At 39.8% G+C, this 27,762-nt stretch overlaps 1 protein-coding gene across 3 annotated transcripts in view; it reads right to left on the reverse strand.

Moving 5' to 3' along the window:
- The window catches only part of LOC126963121 (uncharacterized), a 101,757-nt gene that overhangs the window by 13,550 nt on the left and 60,445 nt on the right, over nt 1–27,762 (reverse strand). For 2 of the 3 annotated variants that reach the window (XR_007728942.1, XR_007728940.1), the window contains 3 exons: nt 9,665–9,775; nt 7,988–8,087; nt 5,887–6,031 (listed from right to left, as the gene is read on the reverse strand). Coding sequence is in view for 1 of the 3 variants with exons in the window: in XM_050805116.1 (XP_050661073.1) it covers nt 9,691–9,775 (85 nt within the window). In the remaining 2 variants the exon portion in view is untranslated. Of the gene's footprint in view, nt 1–5,886; nt 6,032–7,987; nt 8,088–8,463; nt 9,776–27,762 lie in introns of those variants that run through there. The other variant, XM_050805116.1, reaches the window with a different exon arrangement.

Genomic DNA, 27,762 nt, shown 5'->3' on the forward strand with positions numbered 1-27,762 from the left:
AGGCATGGTAGTAGTGGTTGTAACATTATTCATTTTATAAAAGAAATAAATCACTGATAAGAAACTTCAGCAAAGTCTCAGGATACAAAATTAATGTGCAAAAATCACAAGTATTCTTATACACCAGTAACAGACAAACAGAGAACCAAATCATGAATGAACTTCCATTCACAATTGCTTCAAAGAGAATGAAATACCTAGGAATCCAACTTACTAGGGAATGTAAAGGACCTCTTCAAGGAGAACTACAAACCACTGCTCAGTGAAATAAAAGAGGACACAAACAAATGGAAGAATATACCATGCTCATGGATAGGAAGAATCAATATCGTGAAAATGGCCATACTGCCCAAGGTAATTTATAGATTCAATGCCATCCCCATCAAGCTACCAATGAGTTTCTTCAGACAATTGGAAAAAACTGCTTTAAAGTTCATATGGAACCAAAAAAGAGCCTGCATTGCCAAGACAATCCTAAGTCAAAAGAACAAAGCTGGAGGCATCACGCTACCTGACTTCAAACTATACTACAAGGCTACAATAACCAAAACAGCATGGTACTGGTACCAAAACAGAGATATAGACCAATGGAACAGAACAGAGTCCTCAGAAATAATACCACACATCTACAGCCATCTGATCTTTGACAAACCTCAGAAAAACAAGAAATGGGGAAAGGATTCCCTATTTAATAAATGGTGCTGGGAAAATTGGCTAGCCACAAGTAGAAAGCTGAAACTAGATCCTTTCCTTACTCCTTATACGAAAATTAATTCAAGATGGATTAGAGACTTAAATGTTAGACCTAATACCATAAAAACCCTAGAAGAAAACCTAGGTAATACCATTCAGGACATAGGCATGGGCAAGGACTTCATGTCTAAAACACCAAAAGCAAGGACAACAAAAGCCAAAATTGACAAATGGGACCTAATTAAACTAAAGAGCTTCTGCACAGCAAAAGAAACTACCATCAGAGTGAACAGGTAACCTACAGAATGGGAGAAAATCTTTGCAATCTACTCATCTGACAAAGGGCTAATATCCACAACCTACAAAGAACTCAAACAAATTTACAAGAAAAAAACAAACAACCCCATTGAAAAGTGGGCAAAGGATATGAATAGACATTTCTCAAAAGAAGACATTCATACAGCCAACAGACACATGAAAAAATGCTCATCATCACTGGCCATCAGAGAAATGCAAATCAAAACCACAATGGGATACCATCTCACACCAGTTAGAATGGCAATCATTAAAAAGTCAGGAAACAACAGGTGCTGGAGAGGATGTGGAGAAATAGGAACACTTTTACACTGTTGGTGGGGTTGTAAACTAGTTCAACCATTATGGAAAACAGTATGGCGATTCCTCAAGGATCTAGAACTAGAAGTACCATATGACCCAGCCATCCCATTACTGGGTATATACCCAAAGGATTATAAATCATGCTGCTATAAAGACACATGCACATGTATGTTTATTGTGGCACTATTCACAATAGCAAAGACTTGGAATCAACCCAAATGTCCATCAGTGACAGACTGGATTAAGAAAATGTGGCACATATACACCATGGAATACTATGCAGCCATTAAAAAGGATGAGTTCATGTCCTTTGTAGAGACATGGATGCAGCTGGAAACCATCATTCTCAGCAAACTATTGCAAGAACAGAAAACCAAACACCGCATGTTCTCACTCATAGGTGGGAACTGAACAGTGAGATCACTTGGACTCAGGAACGGGAACATCACACACTGGGGCCTATCACGGGGAGGGGGGAGGGGGAAGGGATTGCATTGGGAGTTATACCTGATGTAAATGACGAGTTGATGGGTGCTAACGAGTTGACGGGTGCAGCATGCCAACATGGCACAGGTATACATATGTAACAAACCTGCACGTTATGCACATGTACCCGAGAACTTAAAGTATAATAATAATAAAAAAAGAAATCAATCAATGTTAAAAGTAGATAGAATTATTTTAACTTTTAAATGTGGACATTTTTTCCATTTTCATTACGGTTTTCATTGGGATTACAATGATATATTTATTAAATCTTTTCTCCCCCAAGAACATCATTCTATTAAAAAAAAAAAAAAAGAACACTGATGTTTGGTGCGTAAAGGCAGTAAAAAGAGTAACAGCAAGAGGGAGGGAGGTACGGAAGGAGAGAAGGAGAAAGAGAATGAATTTTGGGGGGCTACAAGCTGCTGCTAAATTTCAGTTGCAGTTGTCAGAGTTGAAGAAAACATTAGGGGAAATGTCTCATTAAGCAGCTCCCTGGATTTTTCTGCCCTGGGAAGGCTGCCTGAGGGATGGATCATGGCCAGCCTGCAGGGGTCAGATTCCTGGTACAGTGTTCTAGCCTCTTATCTTATTGGCTCCAGCTAAGTGATTTTACAGCCAGAACTGTTTTAAGATCAGTGCAAGGCACTGTACAGATATTTGTGGGTGGAGAAGTAGAATTTGAGGAAGGAAGAAGCAAATGCTCAGTTTTGAAGGTTTCGTTCCATGGCTTCTTGGGTTTCTGGTGAAATGGAACGTGTGGAAGTAGGAGCACAGTTAACTATGCTAGGCAGGGCAGCCCTGTGAGGCAGGTTCTACTGCTGTCTTGGTTTTACAGAGGGGGAAAGCGAGGCACAGAGGGGTTAATTAACCTTTTAAGTGTTGCAGTCTAAGGCACAGAAGCACAGTTCCAAGCAAGGTCCATCTGAATCTTAAGTCCTCCCTCTTTGCCACCATGCTCCACTGCTGAGACCATCCCTGTGAGTCCTGCCACTCTCCTCCCCCAGTCTATTTGCACTGCTATTCAGTGAGGCCAAGAAAGCCAATGGCCAGGTCCCCAAGAGGACATCTCTTCCCTCCTGTGAGCCATTCTCATACATCTCAATTCTGAGATACAGCTTGAAAAGCACCTCAGCAAATCCACTGCATGGAAGGCAAAACAACCTTGATCCACAGCAATGACCACAAGCAAGGGAAGCCTGGCTATAAGCACAGTCATAATGTTATTCAAGGTTGGTGATTCAAAGCCTTCCATGTCTACCTGAACATCCTCAGCTCCTGCTGACATCACCAGTGGAGGTCCTCCGCTGATTGATGTAAATCATTTTTAAACCCAGCAGTGCACTGATGACTGTTAATTCCATGCTCCACAAACTTGCCCTGAAATGCCTCTAATAGGGTATGAGAAAGAGAAGACGCCCCAGTATGTATCCTATGGCATTGCATCTCAACAATGATATTTATTTAAAGACTCTGCTTTTAGGTAAAATAAATTATTCAAATGTATTCTGAAAATGTTATTGGTTTTAATATAAAATGATATGTTCTCCAAATCTTTGGGTGAGATTGAAGATCCAGGAAGATGTATCTTGATCTTCTTGATCATTTGGCTTAAAGCAACTACCCAAAGGTAGTACTCTAATTTAGGATCCATGAATCTTCAGGTCATACTACCATTTTTAAAAGTATTCTGAATGCCCCAATAAGTGGTAGATAGGAACTTTTCAGTGAGATAAAATAGCTCATATTCAGGATATGTTCGTGTGTATACACATTCTGTGACTTCTATTCTGTACATTTTCATTAATTCCATGTAGAAAAGTAGAGGCTGGGGACCCTGTCCCTCCCAGAGTCACTGCCGTTAGGCCCTGTGGGTGACCACTTGTCTTTAGCACCTGTAGGGCTCACCATTGGGGTGGGAGGAGTCTTTATCAGCAGCAGCAACAATGACTGGATGTCTCCAGTTTATGATTCCTGCCATCTGGGAGGCTACAGAAAAGCCTGAGTGCCAAGATGTTCTCAGGACTGCCAGCTCTGAAATTTCTTTTCTCAGTGATAAGGATAAGATAAGCAAATGGCCTGGACAGTTCCACTCTGTGTAATAGAGGTGGCCTCATTCCCTCCCCAGCCCTGCAGAAAGAGCTGAGGCTCTGAAGCACAACTTAGGCTGAGAATCACCCGCTTCTTCCTGGGGCCCTGACTCAGGCAGGCACCCAGTTCAGCAGTTTGATATGCAGCTATGTGAACAACACTTTTCATGAGCGATCATCACCCCTTTTCTCTTGTCTATTTGGGCACTAAATTGCTGGTGAACATCCTTCATGATCAAAGAGCAATATCTGAGTGTGTCCTGAGTGATGTTCTGTGGAGATAAGAAGCATGGCTTGCCACCTCATTGTAAGAGAAAGTTTATCTGCATCAATTAATTAAAATAGAAGGCAGTCAATGGGCATTGGGCACAAGGGAATGATGGTTGTATTGGAGCATGATGAAGAGATGTCAGCTTTCTCTTAGCACCAACATCACTATTAACACTTGCTGTCTGTCACCGATCAGCAATCTGTTCCCAGTGTAATCTTAGAGTTCCATAGCACAGCTCAACCCTTCTACCTCTCTGAGAAGAGTGGTGTGTAGGCCTTCTGACAGCAGGAGAAAGTTGCACTCTTTGAGAGTCAGTTTCTTCTCAAAACTCATTCAGAAATCATCACATTTCACACGTTGGCCTCGTCCAAGATGTTTAAATAAGAATTGTGGTTATGGTTCATAGTGTAAAAAGTCAGTTAGTTATAGGTAATACGTATGGCACTTACCATGTACCAAGAACTTGTATAGTTTGTTACATTTAGTAATTAATTTAAGTCTCACAGTATCCCTACAAGGTTTATTTTCCTTTTTACAGAGGACAAAACTGAGGCACAGTGGTTAAGAAATGACTCAATGGCAAAGGTGGGATTGGAGTCCCAACAGTGTAAACATGCTTGATTTGGATTGAATGTTTGTGTCATTCCCCATATCCCAATATTACAGCCCTAACCACCAATGTGATGGTATTGAGATTGGAACCTTGGGCAGATAATTAGGGTTAGCTGAGGTCAGGAGGGTGGAGCCCTTATTATGGGATTAGTGCCCTTCTAAGAAAGGATAGTAGAGGGCTCACACATGCTCTCTCTCTCCATGCACAAGAAAGAGCACACAGTGAGGTGGAAAGGGGCCCTCACCAGAACCTGACCATGCTGGCACCCTAATTGCAGACTTCCAGCCTCCAGGACTGTGAAAATATGACTATCTGTGGTTTAAGTCACCAAGTCTCTGGTATGTTTTATGGCAGCCCATATGGTAACCCAAATGATGCTTTTCACCACTGTGTGGTCCAGCCTTTTATGGAAGCTCTCAGCTCCTCAGCCTTGCAAAAAAATACTTGCTGGTCACTCTGGTCCTTTCAGATGCCCTTTCTTAGTGGTGCCTCCACCAGACCCTTGACTTCATCCTTTTCTGTCACAGGAGGGGTAAGTAAAGTACCTCCTCCCTATGCATCTGTCGTGGGAAGTGTGGGTAACTCACAGATGATGCCACAGGGCATGTGTTCAGGTACTACAGCCAACAGCGAATGAATGAAATGAAATGGTATTTATCCATTCCAGGGCTTTGCTCTGCAGGGCCAAGAAAACAGCTCTATCTGTGCCTCAACCCAGTCCTGGGTCCTTGCACCTTCCAAATGCAGAGGCCAACAGGCCATAACCATGGGGAGGGAATTCATCTTTTATGGGCTCCTCACTCAGGTGGTGACAAGGCAAGGTAGTCATCTGTCCTATCTTTATCAGTATCTGTCCTAAATACTGTGCTCTGACATTGATGCTAATATTCTGAATTATCAGGGGTTTTGTGGTGGTTAGACCTCTAATTTTTCTTTTCGGGAAGAGGAATAACTTCTGTGTCAGCACAGTGTCTCAGGAGGGTTGCAATCTAGAAATCTGGAGGATTGCAATCCAGAAATAGTGATTGTAAAAATTGCCTATAAACACACAATATAAACAATATGCCACAGACACACAGGCCCCAAGCATAGTTTCTGGAAGCTGTGGTCTTAACCTCTGCCAGAGGAGAGTCACGTTGGGAACTCTGGGTGGCATCTGGGTGCCTTTGCAACCCTTCCTCTGGCTCCTGCCAGACAATTGTCCCCAAAACAGAGAAGATAGAGACTTCACATTGTCTTCAGTATTTAATTATGCTGTTTCTAAAAATAAAAGACAGTACAAGCTGCTTATCTTTAAACCACACAGTACCAGTTTTAACCTGTTTTATTCTCACCTTGAAATAGAGTCACATGTTTCAGCAGCAATATGCTGTTTCCCTGCCTCAATTTCTTACATCACACCCTGTGGAGAATGGTGTAGAAAATGCCCTGTTTTTACATCCAGATAAGAGCTTCAGGAAGTTACTGAAGAGTGAAATGCAAGGGGTCATTCTGGTTGACCCCAAATAACTATTTGGTTAGACCAACCATTTGGTCTCTAAATTTGGATGCTAAAGAGAAAGATAGAAAATTCAAATAATCACTATCTGTAGAAGAAAAATTAGTTAATCATTTGACAGGTTTAAGGGTCTTGCCTTTCTCTCACAGAACTTTACTTCCAAATACCCTGTTTGGGAAAATTGGAAAATGTCTTCTCCTTACCTCCTGGGGGAAAAATAAGAGTTTAAATGTTGCCACCAACTCAAACAAAACACACCTCATTATTTGTGTTCTGGAGGGAGAGGGAGACCTTTTTTTGCTCCAAAATTTCCTTTCTGGAACTTCTTTTTTTAAGTAAAAACATTGTGTTTAAAGACTACTCAGGTGCAGTATTGAGAAGTAGGGAAAGAATAGAAGGAGGAGTTGAATCTGTAATTGACTGTGAACAATCAGTTGAGATAATTCACTGCCTCCAGATCAGCCTTCTTTTTGAAGCTTGTAACCTTGGGCTGTCCTGCGAGTCATTAGAGAGCAACCCCTGTCATGTAGGTTTAGTCTTAAATAGCTCATAGGTGGTGGGAAAGTTCATCAGAGTAGTTCCATCTCATGCAAAAACCCATTTCCCCGTGAGCCGCTAGAGTGGCTCACATCAGAAAGATGCCATACCAAATGCTGGCCAGGACCTGAAGCAACTGGAATGCATGTGCATTTACTTTGTCCTCAGCCACTTGGGAGAACTCTTTGGCTGTTTCTTATAAAGCTAATCATAGTCTTTCCAAATAACAGGGCAATCCCACTTCCAGTTGTTTACATTTAAAAAAATTGGAAACATGTCCACAAAAAAAGACTTGTAGAAGCTTGTTCATAGCAGCCTTATTCTTAATAACAGGTCACAAATATGGCCTGGCTTCACATCCCATGCTTGAGAAAAACTGTGTATAGGTTAAGGCATTTCAAATTAGAAGAGTGAAGTATTCTTCATTTTTCCAAATATCCCAAAATAGAAATACTTACAATAAATTCTTCTAGAGAGGTAGCTCACATATCTATGAGCAAATCAGTCACAAAGATGGCATTATTTATGTAGGTAAAATAGAAAATACTACTCAATTTTTGCTTTTATGTTCTAAAACATGTTATTTCCAAGATATTTCATGTACAAAGTAAATGCAGTGGCTAATTTCCAAGATCATGTAAATTTTAATTTTATCCATGAGCAAAAGGAGGGGCTGCTTGAAAAACATAATAATGATTGTTGTTTTGGGTGGTCCCAATTTCTCCTGCAAATAGGTGGCAACTTCCTTGAAAATTGAGACTCTGGGCTGGGCACGGTGGCATCTGTAATCCTAGCACTTTGGGAGGCTCAGGTGGGTGGATCACCTGAGGTCAGGAGTTCAAGACCAGCCAGGCCAACATGGTGAAACCCTGTCTCTAGTAAAATACAAAATTTAGCCAGGTGTAATGTCTGGTCCCTGTAATCCCAGCTACTCTGGAGGCTGAGAAGGGAGAATTGCTTGAACCCAGGAGATGGTGGTTGTAGTGAGCTGAGATCATACCACTGCACTCCAGCCTGGGCGGCTGAGCAAGACTCCATCTCAAACAAACAAAAAAAAATTTGAGACTCTGAGCTTAGCCTTACTTTGGGCAAACACAATTATTTTGGGTTCCCAAGGTTGATAATTGAGACTTTAATTCAATCATTCCAGGAAAAGACATCAGATTTCATTTTTATCTCACCATTTTTTCCTACACTCATTAAGAATTTTTCTTGTCTGACAGTCAAGGATGTCTTTTGTGAAAGTCTTCATTTTGGCATTATTTTGACAGCCAATGATATCTAATGCAAAGAGAGAGGGGAGAAAGAATATTACAGCCACATTTTCTTGTTTTTTTTCACCCATTCACTAAGTTTTTTAACTGCTCATAAAAATTAAATCATTTTAATTTCTTAAATGTTTTGATTGACCACTACTTCCATTCTCTTTGGTAAAACCATGTTCTGAAAATAGCAGAGTCAGAATCCTTTGGAAATAAAAAAGTTATAGACAGAAAAACTATTTTCTTAATCTAATGGATATACTGTATGAAATATTAGTTCTGTTATTTTCTCTTTCAGCTGATATGCCCAATTGTGACACAACATATTCCCTTCCTGAATTTGTTCAGTTTTGCAGAGATAAATTAGTTTTAAATAAACATGGATTAGTCTTGCCCACAGAAACAAGCTTCTGCCCACCGCCTGGCATCACAGCCCCCAAACTCAGCTATTTCCAGGAGTCCACAGCATCTCATCTCTGGACTCAGTCAGAAAGACACCTACTGAAGTCCAGAGGCATATTCTGAAAGGCATTTTTGTCTTGTTTCATTGAGGGGAGAGGGGAAGAGAGTTTATATTGACTGTCACCTGCAATATTTGCCTAAAGTACATATATGCTCAATATGTAATATCTATTTAATATTTAAACTACACTCACCCCTCTGCTCAAAAACAAGAATTTGGTGAGTTTATTTGGGCATTTTTTCTTTGATCATGAGGCCCATATTATGTCTCATATTATACTCCAAGCCAAAAATATTTGTTGAGGCAAGTAAATTAAAATGCTTCTCCCAAGGAGAAAAGGCATGTTGTAAATTGTTTTCCTCTGAGAAGGCTACGGTGCTTCACTGTGATTTATCTTTCTGAATTGCAGCTTTAGAAAACATGTTGATTTTTTCTTCCCATACACTGAAGAAAAATATTAATCCTGACTGTCCCCAACCACCCATCATTGGATATAAGTTGCCAAATATCTGCTGAGGTGCAGTATGCTATGATATGCACCTTAAAGTTCCCAGAATAGGTTTACAGTAGTGAGAGGGAACTGGGGAGCAGCTTCATTTTGAGGAGCAGGCTTTCATTTGAGGAGCAGCTGAAGGTCTTATTTTGTGATGGCAACACACGGTGATATTAGGGAGCTTCCAAGGTGATGCTGCTATTCTTTCATCTTGCCTTCTGCCAGTCTTTCTTTCCTTTTTTTTTTTTTTTTTTATTTTTTTGAGATAGAGTCTCTCACTGTCATCAAGGCTGGAGTACAATGGCACGAACTCAGTTCACTGCCACTTCCACCTCTTGGGTTCATGCAATTCTCCTGCCTCAATCTCTGGAGTAGCTGGGATTCCAGGCACACATCACCATACCTTGCTAATTTTTTGTATTTTTAGTAGAGATGGGTTTCACTATGTTGACTAGATTGGTCTCAAATTCCTGACCTTGTGATCTGCCCACCTCAGCCTCCCAAACTGCTGGGATTACAGGTGTGAGCCACCACACCCAGCCACCTTTGGTCAATCTTACGGATATTTTGTTTTGTTTTAAATTTTCATGGCCATCACTCTTTTGAAAGAGCTTTAAATTCCAGTGCAAGGCAGGCCTACCTTTTCATATATATTTTTGTGAGCACTTAAGAAACTGAGCTGCTCCATCTTTCTGCACCTTCTCTATTTTTTTTTGCCCAGTTTCTCACTTGCATTTCAGGACCTGGAATCCTGAAAGAAAGAGAACCAGAATGAGGTAATTCAGTCACTTTTTTCATTAAGTCAACTTTCTGGATGCAGATCCATTATTATTACACTAATTAAGTCCAGATTTGGAACTCCATAAAATGCCTACACTATTATTCTTTTAACCAGAATTTTCATGAGGAACCAAACTAACCTATCTTTTATGAAAATAATTGATTGATTATATGTGATACCTAGCTAATGAATGTTTGTCTTAGAAGTATGAAGTTTAAATTACTCAGGACTGTTTTAAAATCCCTTACTTTATGTTCACAGAAAATGTTTGCCTATGACAGCATTCTTAGGTAAGCTACCATGTACCAGTTCTCATTTAGGAGAAATTTGTTAGTATTCCTTTATAAAAATAATATAAACTCCAGACCACTGAATACAGAGAACCCTATTTTCATTTATCCAACTGTATCTCCTGTATTTTACCATGCTTCAAACAATACAGTCCCCAATTCTAGAATGACTTTCTTTTCCTTCCTTCCTTTTTTTATTTTATTTTATTTTATTTTTTTGATGGAGTCTCACTCTGTCACCCAGGCTTGAATATAGTGGCACAATCTCAGTTCATTGCAACCTCCGCCTCCCAGGTTCCAGTGATTCTCCTGCCTCAGCCTTTTGAGCAGCTGGGATTATGGGCATGTGACACCACATCTGGCTAATTTTTGTATTCTTTAGTAGAGAAGGGGTTTCACCACATTGGCCAGGCTGGTCTCGAACTCCTGCCTCCCAGAGTTCTTGGGGGTGGGGGGAGGGGGCAGGGATTACAGGCGTGAGCCACTGCACCTGGCCTTTATTTTCTTCTTATAATCCCAGATAGGCAGTTAAATGGAAATAAGAGGTAATGAGCTATTTCTATATATAAATAGGCCTTGATTTTTTTTAACTTTCTAACTAAACTAATTTATTTTGAAGTACATTCACATTTTCATCCACATTTAGAATTAAACACTTTGACTGGCTATATTTGCATGCAAAAAGAGTCCAGGAAAAAAGTTTCCGAAACAAAAAGATGGAAGGTAAAAATCCCAAATCAATCTATTTCTTTTAAAAGTCCCTAACAACCTGGAGACCCTCTTAGGTATATCTGTAAAGTCACAAGTCTCATACTCATGTGTCAGTAGCCAACAAGCCCACTTTGTCCATTCTGTGATCATCTGTCCTCTTGACGTGGGGGTTAGAGGAAGCAAGCCCTGGACCACTGGGGGATAAGCCAGTTACAGATAATGGGGCTTACAAAGTTGTGATGCAGAACACACAAAATCCTGACTCCTGGTGAGACTTAAGTGACATGGCAGTGGCTAATCCTTAACAACTCACTTTATAACCTATAAATATTAATATTAATTTTAGGCCACTCTCATGTAGACTTTAAACAAGAAAGATTTTAGAATCATTTTTTTTTCCCTAATTCAGGTCTCATGAGATAAAAAATGCTTGAGAACACTGTTTTAAATCATCAGCACCTCTTCTACTCAAGTGCTACATGCAGAAAGAAGGTGAATCATCCCCAGCATTGCAATGCAGTGATCCCTAATAGCAGCAAAGTCTCCAGGCTAGCTCACAGGGGCTAGCCTAGTGGAAATATTAATAAATTGCTGAGTAACTCTAAGATATGAATGCAGTTTCATCCACTGAGACCATGCACAATGCCTGGGAGCATAGAGATGCTCAGACCATTGCCCTCTGAGGCCTTGTATTGAATTAAGTGGAAAGTGGCAGCTTCTATGGTGGGTCGGGTTCTCTTTTTTTCTTGGTCTGTAGCCACGCTGTAGATTTTCAGGGCCCAGACTTCCTATTTCAGCTTCCTCAGAAACCTCCTTTTTTCCCAGATTAGGAGACAACAATGGGTGCTTTTCTTCCCCTGTGCAGGGGAAAGGGTACAGGGGAAAGGGTACGGAGGTAAGGAGAGGAAGGATGATGGTAGGAAGAGGTATCCTGGAAGAAAGACAAATGCTAGTTATTAAGGAGTAGCCAGAATGTTCTCCTGGTACCTGTGCAAGCTGGTGGCTCATAGCAGGTGGGGAACACACTCAGTAGCCTTGTCAGTTTAGCTCCAGAAGTCCGTAAGATAAAAGGCAGTGTTTGAGTTCCCAAATATTTCATATAAACAGGGTATATTTTAACATCCTTTTTGGCTGTCTCTTTTCCAACAAAAGACATTTTCTCATTTATTGTTTAAATTAAAATTCCACAGGCTCTGCTTTGACCTGCAGTATTTAATCTATCCTGAGTCACAGAATACTATTTGATGGAATTAAGGTATTATGTGTTAAAGCCTGTGTGGCTTTCTCTTGTTTACTTTGGGGGAAAGGATTCCAGGCACATATACAGTGTCTCAGTGCTAATACTCCATGATGGATTAACTCACAATGTCGGGAGATGACTCATATTATCTTAACATGCTTTCTTTTATTGAAAGTGGAGGGTGGGTAGGGGTAGGATGAGATTCTGCAGAAGTGGCCCATGTCTTCAGAATGTTCTCCTGACACTTTTTTTTTTTTTTTGAGATAGAGTCTCCCACTGTCACCCATGCTGGAGTGCAGTGGCACAATCTCGGCTGACTACAACCTCCGCCTCCCAGGTTCAAGTGATTCTCATGCCTCGGCCTCCCAAGTAGCTGGGACTATAGGCGTGCACCACCACACCCAGCTAAGTTTTATATTTTTAGTAGAGATGGGATTTCACAGTGTTGGCCAGGATGGTCTTGATCTCTTGACCTCGCAATCTGCCCACCTTGGCCTCCCCAAAGTGCTGGGATTACAGGCATAAGCCACTGGCGCCCCGTCCTCCTGACACTTTTTATTTTGAGGCAAAGGTGCTCAGTTTTTGTTCTCATTCTATCTTTGAGTTCTGTTACCCAGCAGGATTCTCACATGTGTTTATGTTGAAATTAAACCAATGCAAAGGCTTTTACCTTGAGGTGTTACTAAATCATGAACCTATTCTCTTTATAGTTTTTTCCTCCTATATAATCTATATCTTGTTAAATGTCTCTTCTTCTCCTAGATTGTTTTCAATAGTAGATCAATTTTAGCTTTGTTCATTCTCAATTTTGGAAAAACCATGAGATTAGCCAATTATTTGAATATTGTAAGGTATTGATCAGTTTAATCAGAAAAGAAAAGGTACAGGAACACTTCCTACGGTTCCAGAACAGTGAACTTCCCAGGCTGAGGGTTATTTCATAAGTTGTAGTATGCCATCAGAGCCTATATGTGTGATCCCGAATGATGAGTCATCACCAGAGGAAGATGAAAAATCTGTGTTCTGTATTTGTGTTGACACCACATTTCAGGTCAAAGGCTTTGCATCCAGACCATGCACTCTAGCATCCTAAGTCCATGGCTGCTGTGGCAATGGCTCTTTTCACACGAAAAAGGGAGGGAGAAAACTGGCTAACTCCTAGACTCTCTCACTGCCATCAGACCAGGGACCAGGGAACCAGTGTCTCTTCCCTAGGGTGAGGATTTAAAGCATCTTCTGGGTTTTCAGATTCTGCAAAGAAAAGCTTTAGAGGAAGACGCTGGGTCTTTGTGAACCCCAACCTGTCTTTGAATGACTGGGTTCCTCAGTATATCTACAGACTTCAGTAGATCTACAGACTTCTAGTTCTTTTTGGGGTGGTGGTGACTCTTGATGTTTATTGTCTGGGTCTGGTCTGCAGCACTTGGGATGCCTCCAGGCTCTGGAGATGGATTACAAGTCATGCATGGAGACTGTACATGCTACACCACTTCTGAAGCCTCGACCTCTATCAAAGGGCATTTCGGTATGGCCTGAGATGGGAGTAACCTCTCTTTTCAGCTGTGTCAAGTTCTTATGTCATGTTCTTTTTGTTTTTTCCTCATAATACAAGGCCAAGCACATCTGCAAAAAGGCATTGCTGGAGGAGGTTCAAGAGCTGGAAACCAAGTCTCCAGTCCTGGCAAAAGCAGTGCTGTGGAACAGCAATGAAAGAGGTAGGGAGCTTCATCCCGATACTTACAGAACACAAATTCTCCTTGTCCCTTTCCCTGTTTTTCTTTCTATTTATACATTTTTTCCCCCATCTTGCTTTTCGATGGAAGCACAACATGCTGAGTTTTAAGCATTTTGGTTATTCTCAGATTTAAGTTGCACTCTTTCAGTGGCCGCATGAAATCTGATTTTTCTGGGTCACTGGGTCTGTCCCTGGGTAAGACTGTGGGTTTTATTGGGTTTAGAAGTGAGCAAAACTACCCATGCGCACAAAATCAATGTCATAGCATTATTATCTTAAGGTGGAAAGGTCCAGGTTTAGCAGGATTCCACAGAGGAGTTAAAGCTAGGCCTTTGGATTTCAGATCCAATTATTGTTCCCAAGAATGAGTATCTCACATGAAGGTTTGCATGTGAAATAATTCATGTTATTATTCATTTAAATCTTCTTAATCCCACTTGAGCATATCTAGGGGTTGCTTTTAATTAATTAATATTTTCTGCTGGGGTTGAGGAGGATCGTGTGAACTTTTGGAACAAATATTGCTGCTTACGTTGCTAATTGCTCATGAACATCAGTCTGCCTGCCCTTTCCTGCATATAACAGCTAAACTTGTGCATAGTTTTTGTTTCATCACATATGTTAAGATGCTGTTAGAGTGCACTTTGTTAAAATCTCTATACCACCACAGAAAATTTCCCTGGGCCTGAGAGCGATTTTCAGAGTACTAGAAAGCCATTACTGTATTAAGGATATGGAACGTCTAGAATATTCTGAGTATGATTCTATAAAGGCTTAGAAAGAAATTCATAACTAACTTCTAATGAAACAAATATGTAGAAGTCAAACACTTATAGAGATTATCACCTTGTGTATGGTTTTATATTTTGTTTATTTGTACCATCTTTTAACACAATAAAGATAAAGCAATTTTTTTGTTGTTAAAGAGAATCCAAAAATTTTGAGAGGCTTTACAAATATAATTCAATGGATAGTTTAGGAAGAAGACTATGACATATAGTTGAAGTTGTGGGTTTTTGATTATTTTAAGTAAGTAGGTTTATTAAGCATTCATTTTATAGCCCCTATGCTAGCCACTAAAATATCATCAGTCAACAACACAAAAAGCACTGTATACAATAAGCTTAAAATTGTGAATATGTGGGGATAGCAGGCTGATTTTACTGCAGGTGTATATACAACCACTATATGTGACTAAGGCAGCCACAGGAATATTCTATCTTTCACATGGTTTAAGCACCGGGCTCAGAACCTACTAGAGTTTTAAGGGCCTACAACATTATTTGAGACCTGAAGAAAATATATTTATAGGCTCCAAAAATTGGGCAGCAGGAAACCTATGCATAATGAAATAAAGAAATGCTTAAAACATTGTAAAATGAGTATCAGTTGTAATAACTGTTAAGCTTAGGAAGCACGATAAGTTTATCATATTTAGAAACAACTTATAGGCTTTCTTTTATCTCAAGAGTTCTCAAGTATACACAATGTTTGCTGAGCAAGCATAAGTAATTTCTAAGTAAAATGAGAATTTCAGAGCAAAGTTCTAAAACTCCTTGAAAACATTCTACAAGAAAACATTACATAAGTCTGAAATCAGGTGTTGGTCAGCTGGGTTCTTATCAGAAGACTCTGGAAAGTAACGTCTTCCAAGTACATTTATGCTGTTAGCAGAATCCATTGCCTTTCTTGCATTTACAGAACTGAGGTAACCATTCCTTACTAGCTCTCAGCTGTAGGACAGGGGATACTTTTAGTTCCTAGAGGCTTTTATAAGGACTTTGCATGTATCCCTACATCTTCAAGCTACCAAAGATGAGTTTAATCCATCTCATACTTAGAATTTATCTGACTTCCCCTTCTGATGCATGTCTCTTATTTTCTCTTTTGCCACATCTTCCACTGGCTTTCTATCTTCCCCTTCTGCTTTTGAAGGCTCATGTGATTACATTGGATCTGCCCAGATAATCAGATAATGCAGGATAATTTACTTATTTTAAAGTCAGCTGACAAGTAACCTTAATTCAATCTGCAAAGTCCCTTCACAGCAGAACCTACATTCGTGTTTCATTGAATTACCTGGGGATAGGGAACTGGGGATTTCTTGAGAATTCTGCCTACTACAAGAAGATATTCTGGGTTCCTCTCTTTTATATAGAGTGTTGTTTCTTTCTCATATTTTAAAATTCCTCCTCTTAGGTCCTTAATCATTGAAAATACTTATCTCATACTCTTTGTTTGCATTTCTGTTTTCTAAGACCCTTGTAGGGCTGTCTAAATGTTTTTATCTGTTAATTTGTCATCATAGGGATTGGTTCCTTTCATGTTTTCTTATTCTGGATTGTAAATTTATGTTTCAGCCTGGGTTGAGGATATGTCCCTTTAAGAGAGGTTTTGTGTTTACTCTACCACCTATGTTGATTTATTGACTCCTTACGTTAATTTAATGTTTGGAATTTATCAAACCAGGCACATAGTGTAAATTCAAACCCTCAATCTATTTGAATGCAAGTCTGTTTGGCTATACATTTTAATAGTATACTTTTTCCCTCCTTTCCATAGTATAGAACAAATTGGACACACTTTATTATTGTCTCCCAATGCTGTGGTTTTGGGTTTTGTGATTTGTGTGCATGTGCGTTTGTGTTTTTGTTGTTGTTATTAAATGTTCTACCCTTCCACTAAAAGTGTACCCCTTTGAAAGTCTCAGTCATATGAACACTGTCTGATCAGTTTCAACCTTCCATTCATTAGAAGCATGAAGTCTTTTTATTTTGAACATTAAAACCAAAGTTCATGCATTATTGAGACAGGCTAACTTCTCCAAGGCAGCCTGTTTGAGCTTTACGTTTTAAGGTTTCCATTATATTTCTCACTCCTAAAGATTTTCCTCACTGTCTTGTGGACTCAGGTATTCATTTTAGGTAATTTTAATTAGGATAGTTTTTAGGTTGTCTAGTTTGCCTTATTGGTGGAAACAGAAATTCTTTCAGTGATTTATTTTTCAAACAACTTCTTAGTGACCTCTACAACTACAACTCCACTCAAGTCAGGAATGACTTTCACATTGCCAAGACAGTAAATATTTTGTCTTCATCTTAGGCAACATTTCATCAAAATTGTTTTCATTGAGACATTCTGGTTGGAAACACATTCTAATATTTTAATTTTTTTAAATTTTGTAACAGTGTGCTTAGTTTGGCTGTCCTATTCTTTCTTCCTTTATTTAACTTTTATTTTTTCAGGACTACATGTGCAGGTCTGTTATATAGGTAAACTAGTGTCATGGTGATTTGTTGCACAGATTATTGTATCACCTCATGTATTAAGCCTAGTACCCTCTTTTTTCCTGATCCTCCCTCTCATCCCACTCTCCACCCTCTGATAAGTCCAAGTGCTTCTTGTTCCCCTTTATGTGTCTCTCTGTTAACATTTAGCTCCCGCTTATATTTGAGAAGATGTGGTATTTGGCTTTCTGTTTCTGCATTTGTTTGCTAAGTAATACAATCTCCAGCTCCATTCCTGTTTCTGCAAAGGACATAATTTCATTCTTCTTTATGTCTGCATAGTATTCCATGGTCTTAATATTCTGACAATTTTTAGTTTTCCCATAGTTTTATTGTATCTTAAATTGTATAAAAATTCCTTGAGCATTTGCCTTTCTCAATCCACAATTTTTACCAGATTTCAGTATTTAAAATATTTGGTATCCAATATGACAATAACTACTGAAGTGATCTCCCTGACTCTACTCTTCTGTTGTCTTTAAAGGCATTGTCCATGCTGCAGTCAAAGTGATTACTTTTTGATTATTATTTTGTATCCAATATGACAATAGCTACTGAAGTGATCTCCCTGACTCTGCTCCTCTGTTGTCTTTCAAGGCACTGTCCACACTGCAGTCAAAGTGATTATTTTTTGAAGCAGAGTTTCACTCTTGTAGCCCAGACTGGAGTATAGTAGCACAATCTCAGTTCACTGCAACTTCCACCTCTGGGGTCAAGTGATTTTCCTGCCTCAGCCTCCTGAGTAGCTGAGATTACAGGTGCCCAACACCACTTCCAGCTAATTTTTGTATTTTCAGTAGATACAGCATTTCACCATGTTGGCCAGGTTGGTCTTGAACTCCTGATCTCAGGTGATCCACATGCCTCAGCCTCCCAAAGTGCTGGGATTACGGACATGAACCACCATGCCTGGCCCAAAGTGATCTTATGGATACATGAGGCAGAAAGAAATTATGAAGGCAAATAATGAGGGTTAAAGAGTCCTTGACAGAACTTCCCTTCTAACAGAAAGCAGCCCAGAAAATTATTTTCTTTTCTAACAAAGAGCAGCCTGAGAAATTGAGCTGCAGACATAGATAAGCAAGCTGGAAGCTTGCATGTGGGAATTGTGGCAGCTATGCCAAGAGAAAAGGGCTACCTGGGGGGCATGCATGTTCAGCATGGAGGCTCCATCCTCTCTTTTTATTACCATGTTTACAGGAACAAAGAAATGGGCAGCATGGCACAGCTCAGGCAGAGAACCTGCCTGCATAATAAAAGATTAGGATGGGGCAACCAGAAATTCACCTTCTATGCAAATAGCACACCTGATCTAACCAGTTTTTCATGTTCTATGTAAATCGGACACTGCCTTCTCACCAGCTGATCTTTAAAACCCTCTGTATTTTGCCATGGACAGGCAACCCATTTTTCCATGACAACTCTCTGCAGCAGAGAGCTATTCTCTTTATTTGCCTATTAAACTTCCACTCTTACCCTCCCTCTTTGTGTGTCTGCATCCTAGTTTTCCATGGCCATAAGACAAGGAATCTTGGGTGTTACTCCAGATGTGGCCGTTTCATTGTGGGGCTCATCCAGAATCCAAGGTAGATTCATCAGAAGAGTTAAGTATAGGAGTGGACCCAACTCTCTTCTTGTATTTTGAGGCCTTCTGTCCTCAATTTTAAATTGTAAAATCAGACTTAAAACTGGGGCATTTGATGGCCAGTTAAGAGACCATTATGATTGTCACCACTCTCAAGACTCAGGTGACAGACTTGCTGGGGACTACTGAGCAAATCCCCCAGTGCCTTCAAGGGTGCTGGGAATGTTGGCTCTGTTTTGAACTGGGTGACTTTCACAAAGAGCCTAGCTGTCATGTGGGGCTGAAAGAGATCCAGTGGTAATTGACAGTTTCTGGCCACGGCTACATCCCAAGGTTACCTGAAGGCTTCTGGACTGTTACTCTTCCTGCATCTTACTGCCTGCTGGGCATCAGCAACAGAATCTCCAATTTTTTGCATCAAATATTTTTTCTTTCCTCTCCATGACCACCATGTCTCCTGTTCACTCTCTATATGTAATGCTGCAATAATTTTTACAGTTAAGGGAAATAATCCTGTTAGGCAAGATCAGCAAATGCCATAGTAACTGGGAATATAGCTTAAGAGATTGCCACTTTTGTGATTTTTCTAGGAACAGAGGGTCTTCCCTCCCCCAACCAGTGAACATCTTTTTCTCTATGCCTTTTGTCTGGAAAGCACATGGTATTTCAAGACCTACTACAGCATCACCTAGTGTAATAGGAATCTTCTCCAAGAGGTACCTGGTCAGGCCTTTGCTGAAATACTGTACTTTCCCAATTCTACTCCCGTTATGCACCCCTCAACTATAAACCAAGTATTGGGCCCCATCTGTGACTGGGAAAACTCAATAATGAGAAGGAAGATCTCTCCCAAAACCAAATTTTGTGTCAATAATTTCCCATCAGCAGAAAAACTGCACTGACATTCAGTTCCTGTGGTTTTTAAGGCACCTATTCTACCTCCAATTAGAAAGATACTTAACTAATAAGGGAATTTTATGTAGCATGGATGTTAACCAGAACCAATGCATAAGAATAAATACTTTAATCTGGTGTATAATAACAAAATATAGAATGCAACCCAGTAATCTCCTTCCATTAAGAGGCCTTGCCCACATAAAACTGTTACATAATCTGTCCTGAGAGCCATCTATTGGGAAGTCATGCAGATCACAGAAGTCTAGAAAGTCAAAGGGAAATCACCAAGAGAGGACTAAAGTTTTATTGGTGAGTGTGACTAATCCCATTGCTTAACTCCTCCGGATCCATGGCTGAGGGTGATGGTGGCATTCACCTTTCATGGACGCTGGGGCTCAGGGAACCAAGGAAGGAAACAGTTGAAGGGATGCCCCCATTGTTGTCCCCTTCAGCGTGGGTCATTCCAAAAGAAAGGAAGGAGACTAAAATGGAATGCCTTTTTCTCACTTATCTTTCTAGATGGGTACCAGACTATCTTCAGCCTGCATTCCTCTGGAGTTCATTCTGAAGCACTGGGATTCGTATGACCCCAAGACTTTGAAGAAAAAGTGGCTCATTTTCTGTTGCACAAGGGTGTGGCCTTCTTACCATCTTGAACTACTTGGCTTTGAAGGGAAGCCTCAATTTTAATACTATCCAAAAATTATATCATTTCGGCAGATGAGAGAGCAAATGGTTCCAGGTTTTCTATTCACAGGTTTTCTTTGCTCCATGAGACAACCCAGATTTTTGCAATTATTGGACAATTGACCCAGCTGGTTTAGCAGTCATATCAGGCAGGCCCAAAGGGAATAACTCTCCAAAACTAGAAATGCAACCACTAGGAGAACCACCTGAGAAAGCTATCGAGTGTCCCAGCCCTTCCTGTCCCCCTTACTCAGGACCCCCTCCAACCACATCATAGGCTCCTCCACTTCCACCATCTTCAAAACTCCCCACTCCTCCAGCTTTGCTCTTGCTCATATAGGAAATGGCCAATGAAGGTGATATCACTAGGGTTCAAGTTCCCTCCTCATTTCAGGACTGTAGGCAAATAAAGGGAGACTTAGGCCAATTTTCTGATGACCCTAACAGGTATATAGAAGCCTTCCAAATTTTAATTCAGGTGTTTGACTTCTCATGGAGGGATGTTATGCTGCTCCTAAGCCAAGCTCTAACTGCTGCTGAAAAACAGGCAGCTCTGCAGGCACCAGAGAAATTCAAAGATGAGCACTATGTCTCCTACAGTAGGCCAAAAAGCAGAAGAGAAAATAGGTAAGACAAAAAAAAAAAAAAAAAAAAAAAAAAGGGGGGAAACGCTAAGGCTAGGCATGGTGGCTCACACCTGTAATCCCAGCATTTTGGGAGGCCAAGGAGGGTGGATGATGAGGTCAAGAGATTGAGACCATCCTGGCCAACTGGTGAAACCCTGTCTCTACTAAAAATACAAAAAGTTAGCCAGGTGTGGTAGTGGGTGCCTGTAGTCCCAGCTACTCAGGAGGCTGAGGCAGGAGAATCACTTGAGCCTGGGAGTTGGAGGAGATTGTAGTGAGCCAAGATTGTGCCACTGCACTCCAGTCTGGAGACAGAGTGAGACTCTGTCTTAAAAAAAAAAAAAAGAAAGAAAGAAAGAAAGAAACACCATTCCCAATAGAAAGAGAGGAAGTACCTCTTGACAACCTTGATTAGAACTCCAGTAACTCCACAGATGAATGGAAAAGAAAACACTCTTTAATGTGCATATTGGAGGGCCTATGAAAAAATTAGTGCCAAACCTCTTAGTTACTCTAAAATGTCCATGATAGACAAAAACCCAGATGAGAATCCCACAACCTTTATGGCAAGGCTGAGAGAGGCACTAATAAAACTCACCTCCTTATTTCCTGAATCAGTCGAGGGGCAGCTAATTTTAGAGGACAAATTTATTACACAGGAAGCTTCTGATATCAGAAAGAAACTGTAGAAGCAGGTATAGGACCAGATACCACCTTGGAAAACCTCTTGAGGATGGCCTCAAGTATTGGTATTTTATAATAGGGACCAGGAGGAGGCCCAGGAGAAAGAGGAAAAACACAGAGAAGGACAAAGGCTGTAGTAGCTGCTTTACAGGCTTGCAAAATCCAGGATCCCCAAGGTGCATCTGCTAGTTGATACCAATGTGGCAAGTCAGGGGCATTTTAAGAAGAATTGCCCAGGCAGCAAGAAGAAGCCACCTTGACCCTGTCCAGCCTGTGGCAGCAGCCACTGGAAATCTAACTGCCCCCAGAGACGGAGTTCACCAGGTCTAAAACTGGTTTCATCAAAAGTCCAACAGGACTGATGGGTCCCAGGGCTCAGACCCCCAGCTCCAGTGGCTAAAACTGCCATTATTGCTCAGGAGCCCTGGTGATACTGGAACTTGAAGGAGGGAGGCTGGACTTCCTTCTGGACACTGGACCAGCAGTCTGTGGTGAAATGCAGAGTCCTCTGGACCTCTGAAGCAGAGAGCTATTTTCTTTCTTTTGCCTATTAAACTTCTGCTCTCACCCTCACTCTTTGTTCTATGTCCATGTCCTAGTTTTCCATAGCTGTGAGACAATGAACCTCCAGTGTTACTCCAGAGAATGAAGCTGTTTTATTATGAAAGCATACTTCTGATTATGCAGTTCTGTCTTTAAACGTTTTAAATGGCTTTCCATTAGAATGAAATTTAAAAGTCCTTTATGGCCTGAAAGCCTATACCAGTTGACTCCTAACTTCATCTGTGAGCATCTTATTTCTTTTCTTACTATACCATAATGACTGTGTCAGCTAGAGTTGATTGTTACATAAGTCACAGAAATGAATTCTGTGCAATTTAACCAAAAAGGGGGAATTTATTGCCTATTTATGTTTATTGTTGAGAAAAAAAAAGTCTGTCTCATAATTCTGGAAAGACAGAAATAAGCCTGGTTTTAAGAGTTAGATGAACAAGAATTAGCCAATAGCCTTCATTTTACTACCATTGGACTAACATAGGTATGACCATTTTCTGCTCTTTTGAGTACACGTTTAAGATTGAAACAACTAAAAGAAACTATTAGTGTCTTGGCATGGGTCACATGTTCACCCATGGGACAAGAGGGTATGAAATGTTGGAGGTACAATTCACTGATAGAAAAAAATTGCTATTTAGGAAAGACATGAAAGGAATTCTGAGTAAGTGAAAACAACAGAAATTGTTTCTAAGGATTACTTATTAGTTGATGTGTTACTTTTTCAGAGATGCCTGCTCTAGACTGTTAATCTCAGTGGTTACATTTTAAAATTCTGTCAAAGCACATTTTACTTTTCATCATAATATTAATATGTGTATGATTATTTGATCTCTATTTCCTTCACTTTAAGTTTCATAAATGCAAGAATAACATCTATTTAGTTTTTTTTTTTTTTTTTTTTTTTTTTTTTTTCTGAGATGAGTCTCGCTCTTTCCCCCAGGTTGGAGTGCAGTGGCATGATCTTGGCTCACTGCAAGCTCTGCTTCCTGGGTTCATGCCATTCTCCTGACTCAGCCTCCCAAGTAGCCGGGACTATAAGTGCCCACCACCGTGAATGGCTAATTTTTTGTATATTTAGTAGAGATGGGGTTTCACCATGTTAGTCAGGATGGTCTTGATCTCCAATCTGCCTGCCTCAGCCTCCCAAAGTCGTGGGATTACAGGTGTGAACCACCACACCCGGGTGACATCTATTTAGATTTTGGAATATTTTTGCATCTATTATTTTACCTAGGCATAAAAGGCACATGTGATAGAATACTGTAAAATAAAGTTAATTATGAAAAATTTTACTGATGCAGTCAATTAAATGATGTTAAGATATTTAAAATAATTTTATAATCTAATAGAAAAATGTGCATGTTAAAAATAAAAAGAATAGAAAATTCTATAATTGGTAGAGGCAATTATATAGAGGAAAACAAAACCAGAAACTAGGCACTAAAAGGCTTGAAAAACACTTTATCTCTTTTTCATTTATGAAGTTTAGTTTTGATAGATATAGAATTCTTGGTTGGCCAGGTGCAGTGGTTCATGCCAGTAATCCCAGCACTTTGGGAGGCCAAGGCGGGTGGATCATGAGGTCAGGAGATTGAGACCACCCTGGCTAACACAGTGAAACGCTATCTCTACTAAAAATAAAAAAAAATTAGCCTGGCATGGTGGTAGGTGCCTGTAGTCCCAGCTACTCAGGAGGCTGAGGCAGAAGAATAGCATGAACCCAGGAGGTAGAGCTTGCAGTGAGCTGAGATCACACCACTGCACTCCAGCCTGGGTGACAGAGTGAGATTCTGTCTCAAAAAAAAAAAAAAAAAAGAATTATTGGCTGAGATTTATTTTGTTTCAGGCTAAAAGCAGGAGGACCCCAGTCCCTCTGGTTTGTAAGGTTTTTGCTGAGAAATCTGCTATTAGTCTGACAGATTTCTTTTATAGGCTACCTGATACTCTGTCTCACAGCTTTTAAAATTCTTTCCTTCACATTGACTTTTTTCAGACAAACAAGTGCTGAGGTAATTTGCCACTAACGAACCAGCACTACAAGAAATTCTAAAGGGAGTTCTAAATTTTAAAACAAAAGCTTGATATACACCAGAATACAACTTCCTTAAAGCATAAATCTCACAGGGTACTGGGGGAACTCGCCCCCAATAATTCAACGTTATTTCACATAGGTTCTTTTCTACTTCCCTTAGTGTCAGCCAGTCTGAGAAATAAAGGGAAAGAGTACAAAAGAGAGAAATTTTAAAGCTGGGTGTCCAGGGAAGACATCACATGTCAGCAGGTTCCATGATGCCCCCCAAGCTGCAAAACCAGTAAGTTTTTATTGGTGATTTTCAAAGGGGAGGGAGTGTACGAATAGGGTGTGGGTCACAGAGATCACATGCTTCAAAAGGTAATAAAATATCACAAGGCAAATGGAGGCAGGGCGAGATCACAGGACTGGAGCAAAATTAAAATTGCTAATGAAGTTTCAGGCATGCATTGTCATTGATAACATGTTATCAGGAGACAAAGAGTTTGAGAGCAGACAACCAGTCTGACCAAAATTTATTAGGCGGGAATTTCCTCATCCTAATAAGCCTGGGAGCACTACGGGAGACCAGGGCTTATTTCATCCCTTCTCTACAACCATAAAAGACAGATATTCACACAGCGGCCATTTCAGTGACCTCCCCCTAGGAACGCATTCTCTTTCTCAGGGCTGTTCCTTGCTGAGAGAAAGAATTCAGCAATATTTCTCCCATTTGCTTTTGAAAGAAGAGAAATATGGCTCTGCTCCTCCTGGCTCTCAGGCAGCCAGACCTAATGGCTGTCTCCCTTGTTCCCTGAACATCGCTGTTATCCTGTTCTTTTTTCAAGGTGCCCAGATTTCATATTGTTTAAACAATTTGTGCAGTTAACGCAATCATCACAAGGTCCTGAGGTGACATACATCCACTTATGAAGATGACAGGATTAAGAGATTAAAGACAGGTATAGGAAATCACAAGAGTATTGATTGGGGAAGTGATAAATGTCCATGAAATCTTCACAATTTATGTTCAGAGACTGCAATAAAGACAGGCGTAAGAAATTATAAAAGTATTAATTTGGGGAACTAATAAATGTCCATGAAATCTTCACAATTTATGTTCTTCTGCCATGGCTTCAGCCAGTCCCTCCATTCAGGGTCCCTGATTTCCTGCAACAACAGGGCCTATAAAACAATAACACAATGAAAAAAACAAAGTGTCTAGGTAACACTAACAGGATTAATTGAACAGTACCTCACATCTTAACATTAACATTGAATGTAAATGGCCTAAATGCTCCATCTAAAATAAATATAGAATGACAGAATATATAAAAACCCATCAACCACATATCTGCTGTCTTCAAGAGAGTCACCTAACACATAAGGACTCATGAAACTTAAGGTAAAAAGGTGGAAAAATATTTTCCACAAAAACAAAAAACCAAAAGCAAGCAGAGGTAGCTATTCTTATATCAAACAAAACAAACCTTAAAGGAACAAAAGTCTGCTGCTTTAAGGTCTGTATTCTTTTTTATATTTAAAAAAAAGACAAAGAAGAATACTATATAATAATAAAAGGATTAATCCAACAGGAGGTTCAGTATCTTTTTTTGTTTTAAAAAAAGACAAAGAAGGATACTATACAATGATAAAAGGATTAGTCCAACAAGAAGAGATTACAATCCTAATTTATAGGCATCTAACACTGGAGTTCCCTTATTTATAAAACAATTCCTACTATACCTAAGAACTGAGATAAACAGCAACACAGTAACAATGGGGGACTTCAATACTTTACTGACAGTGCTAGACAAGTCATCAAGACAGAAAGTAAAGAAGAAGCAATGAACTTAAATTACACTCTAAAACAAATAAACTTAACAGACATTTACAAAACATTCTTCCTCAAAACTGCAGAATATACATTAATCTCATCAGGACATGGAGAATTCTTTAAGATATACCATGTAATAGGCCACAAAAAAAACAAGTCTGAATAAATTTAGAAAAGTCAGCCAGGTGCGGTGGCTCAGCCAAGGTGGGCAGATCACAAGGTCAGGAGTTCGAGAACAGCACAGCCAGCAAGGTGAAACCCCATCTGTACTAAAACTACAAATATTAGCCAGGCGCAGTGGCAGGCACCTGTAATCCCAGCTGCTTGGGAGGCTGAGGCAGGAGAATTGCTTGAACCTGTGTGGCAGAGGTTGCAGTGAGCCTAGATCATGCCACTGCACTCCAGCCTGGGCAACAGGGTGAGACTCCATCTCAAAAAAAAAAAAGAAAAAAAAAGTAGAAAAATCACAATGAAATAAAACCGGAAATTAACTTCAAAAAGGAACCCTCAAAATTATAAAAATAAATGGAAATTAAATAATCTTCTCCTGAGTGATGTTTGAGTTAAAAATGAAATCAAGATGGAAATTTAACAGTTCTTTAAAATGAATGATAATAGTGACACAACTTGTCTAAACATCTGGAATACAGCAAAAGTGGTGCTAAGAGGAAACTTTATAGCATTAAATCCCTACATCAAAAAGTCTGAAAGAGCACAAATAGACAACTAAGATCACAGTTCAAGAAACTAGAGAAACAAGAACTAAACCCAAACAAAGCAGAAAACAAGAAATAAGAATAGAAGTGAATTAAATAGAAACAAAAAAATACAAAAGATAAATGAAACAAAAAGCTGTTTTTTGAAAAGATAAACAAAATTGATAGACCATTTGCAAGATTTTTCATGAAAAGAAAAGAGAAAATCTAAATAAGCTCAGTTAGAAATAAAACTGGAGATATTACAACCAATATCACAAAAATTTTAAAAAATTATTTAAGGCTACCATGAACACCTTTACACGTACAAACTAGAAAATCTACAGAAAATTGACAGAATCCTGGAAATATACAACTCTTTTAAATCAGTAAGAAATAGGAACCCTGAAAAGCCCAATAACAAGCAGCGAAATGGAATCAGTAATAAAAAGAAAGTTGCCAATAATGAAAAAGGCTAAAACCGAAGGGATTCACAGCTGAATTTGATTAGACATCCAAAGAGGAATCGCTACTATTTCTACTAAAACTATTCCAAAAGACAGAGAAAGAGGAAATCCTCCCTAAATTATTCTGTGTAGCCAGTATCATCCTAATAGTAAAATCAGGAAAGGCTATAACAAAAACAGACAACTACAGAACAATGTCGCTAATGAACACAGATGCAAAACTTCTCAGCAATATACAGCTAACTGAATTCAACACACCTCAAAAAGATAATACATCATGACAAAGTAGGTTTTATCCTAGGGATGCAGGGATGGTTTAACATATGTAAGTCTGCCAGGCACGGTGTTTCATGCCTGTAATCTCAGTACTTTGGGAGGCCGAAGTGGGTAGATCACGAAGTCAAGAGATTGAGACCATCCCGGGCAACGTGGCGAAACCCCATATCCACTAAAAATACAAAACTAAGCTGGGTGTGTTGGTGAGTGCCTGTAGTCCCAGCTACTTGGGAGGCTGAGGCAGGAGAATCACTTGAACCTGGGAGGTGGAGGTTGCAGTGAGCCAAGATCGTGCCATTGCACTCCAGCCTGGGTAACAAAAGCAAAACTTTGTCTCAAAAAAAAAAAAAAAAAAAAAAAAAAAAAAAAAA

Source organism: Macaca thibetana, chromosome 9 (genome assembly GCF_024542745.1).
Source record: "Macaca thibetana thibetana isolate TM-01 chromosome 9, ASM2454274v1, whole genome shotgun sequence".
Lineage (NCBI taxonomy): Eukaryota > Metazoa > Chordata > Mammalia > Primates > Cercopithecidae > Macaca > Macaca thibetana.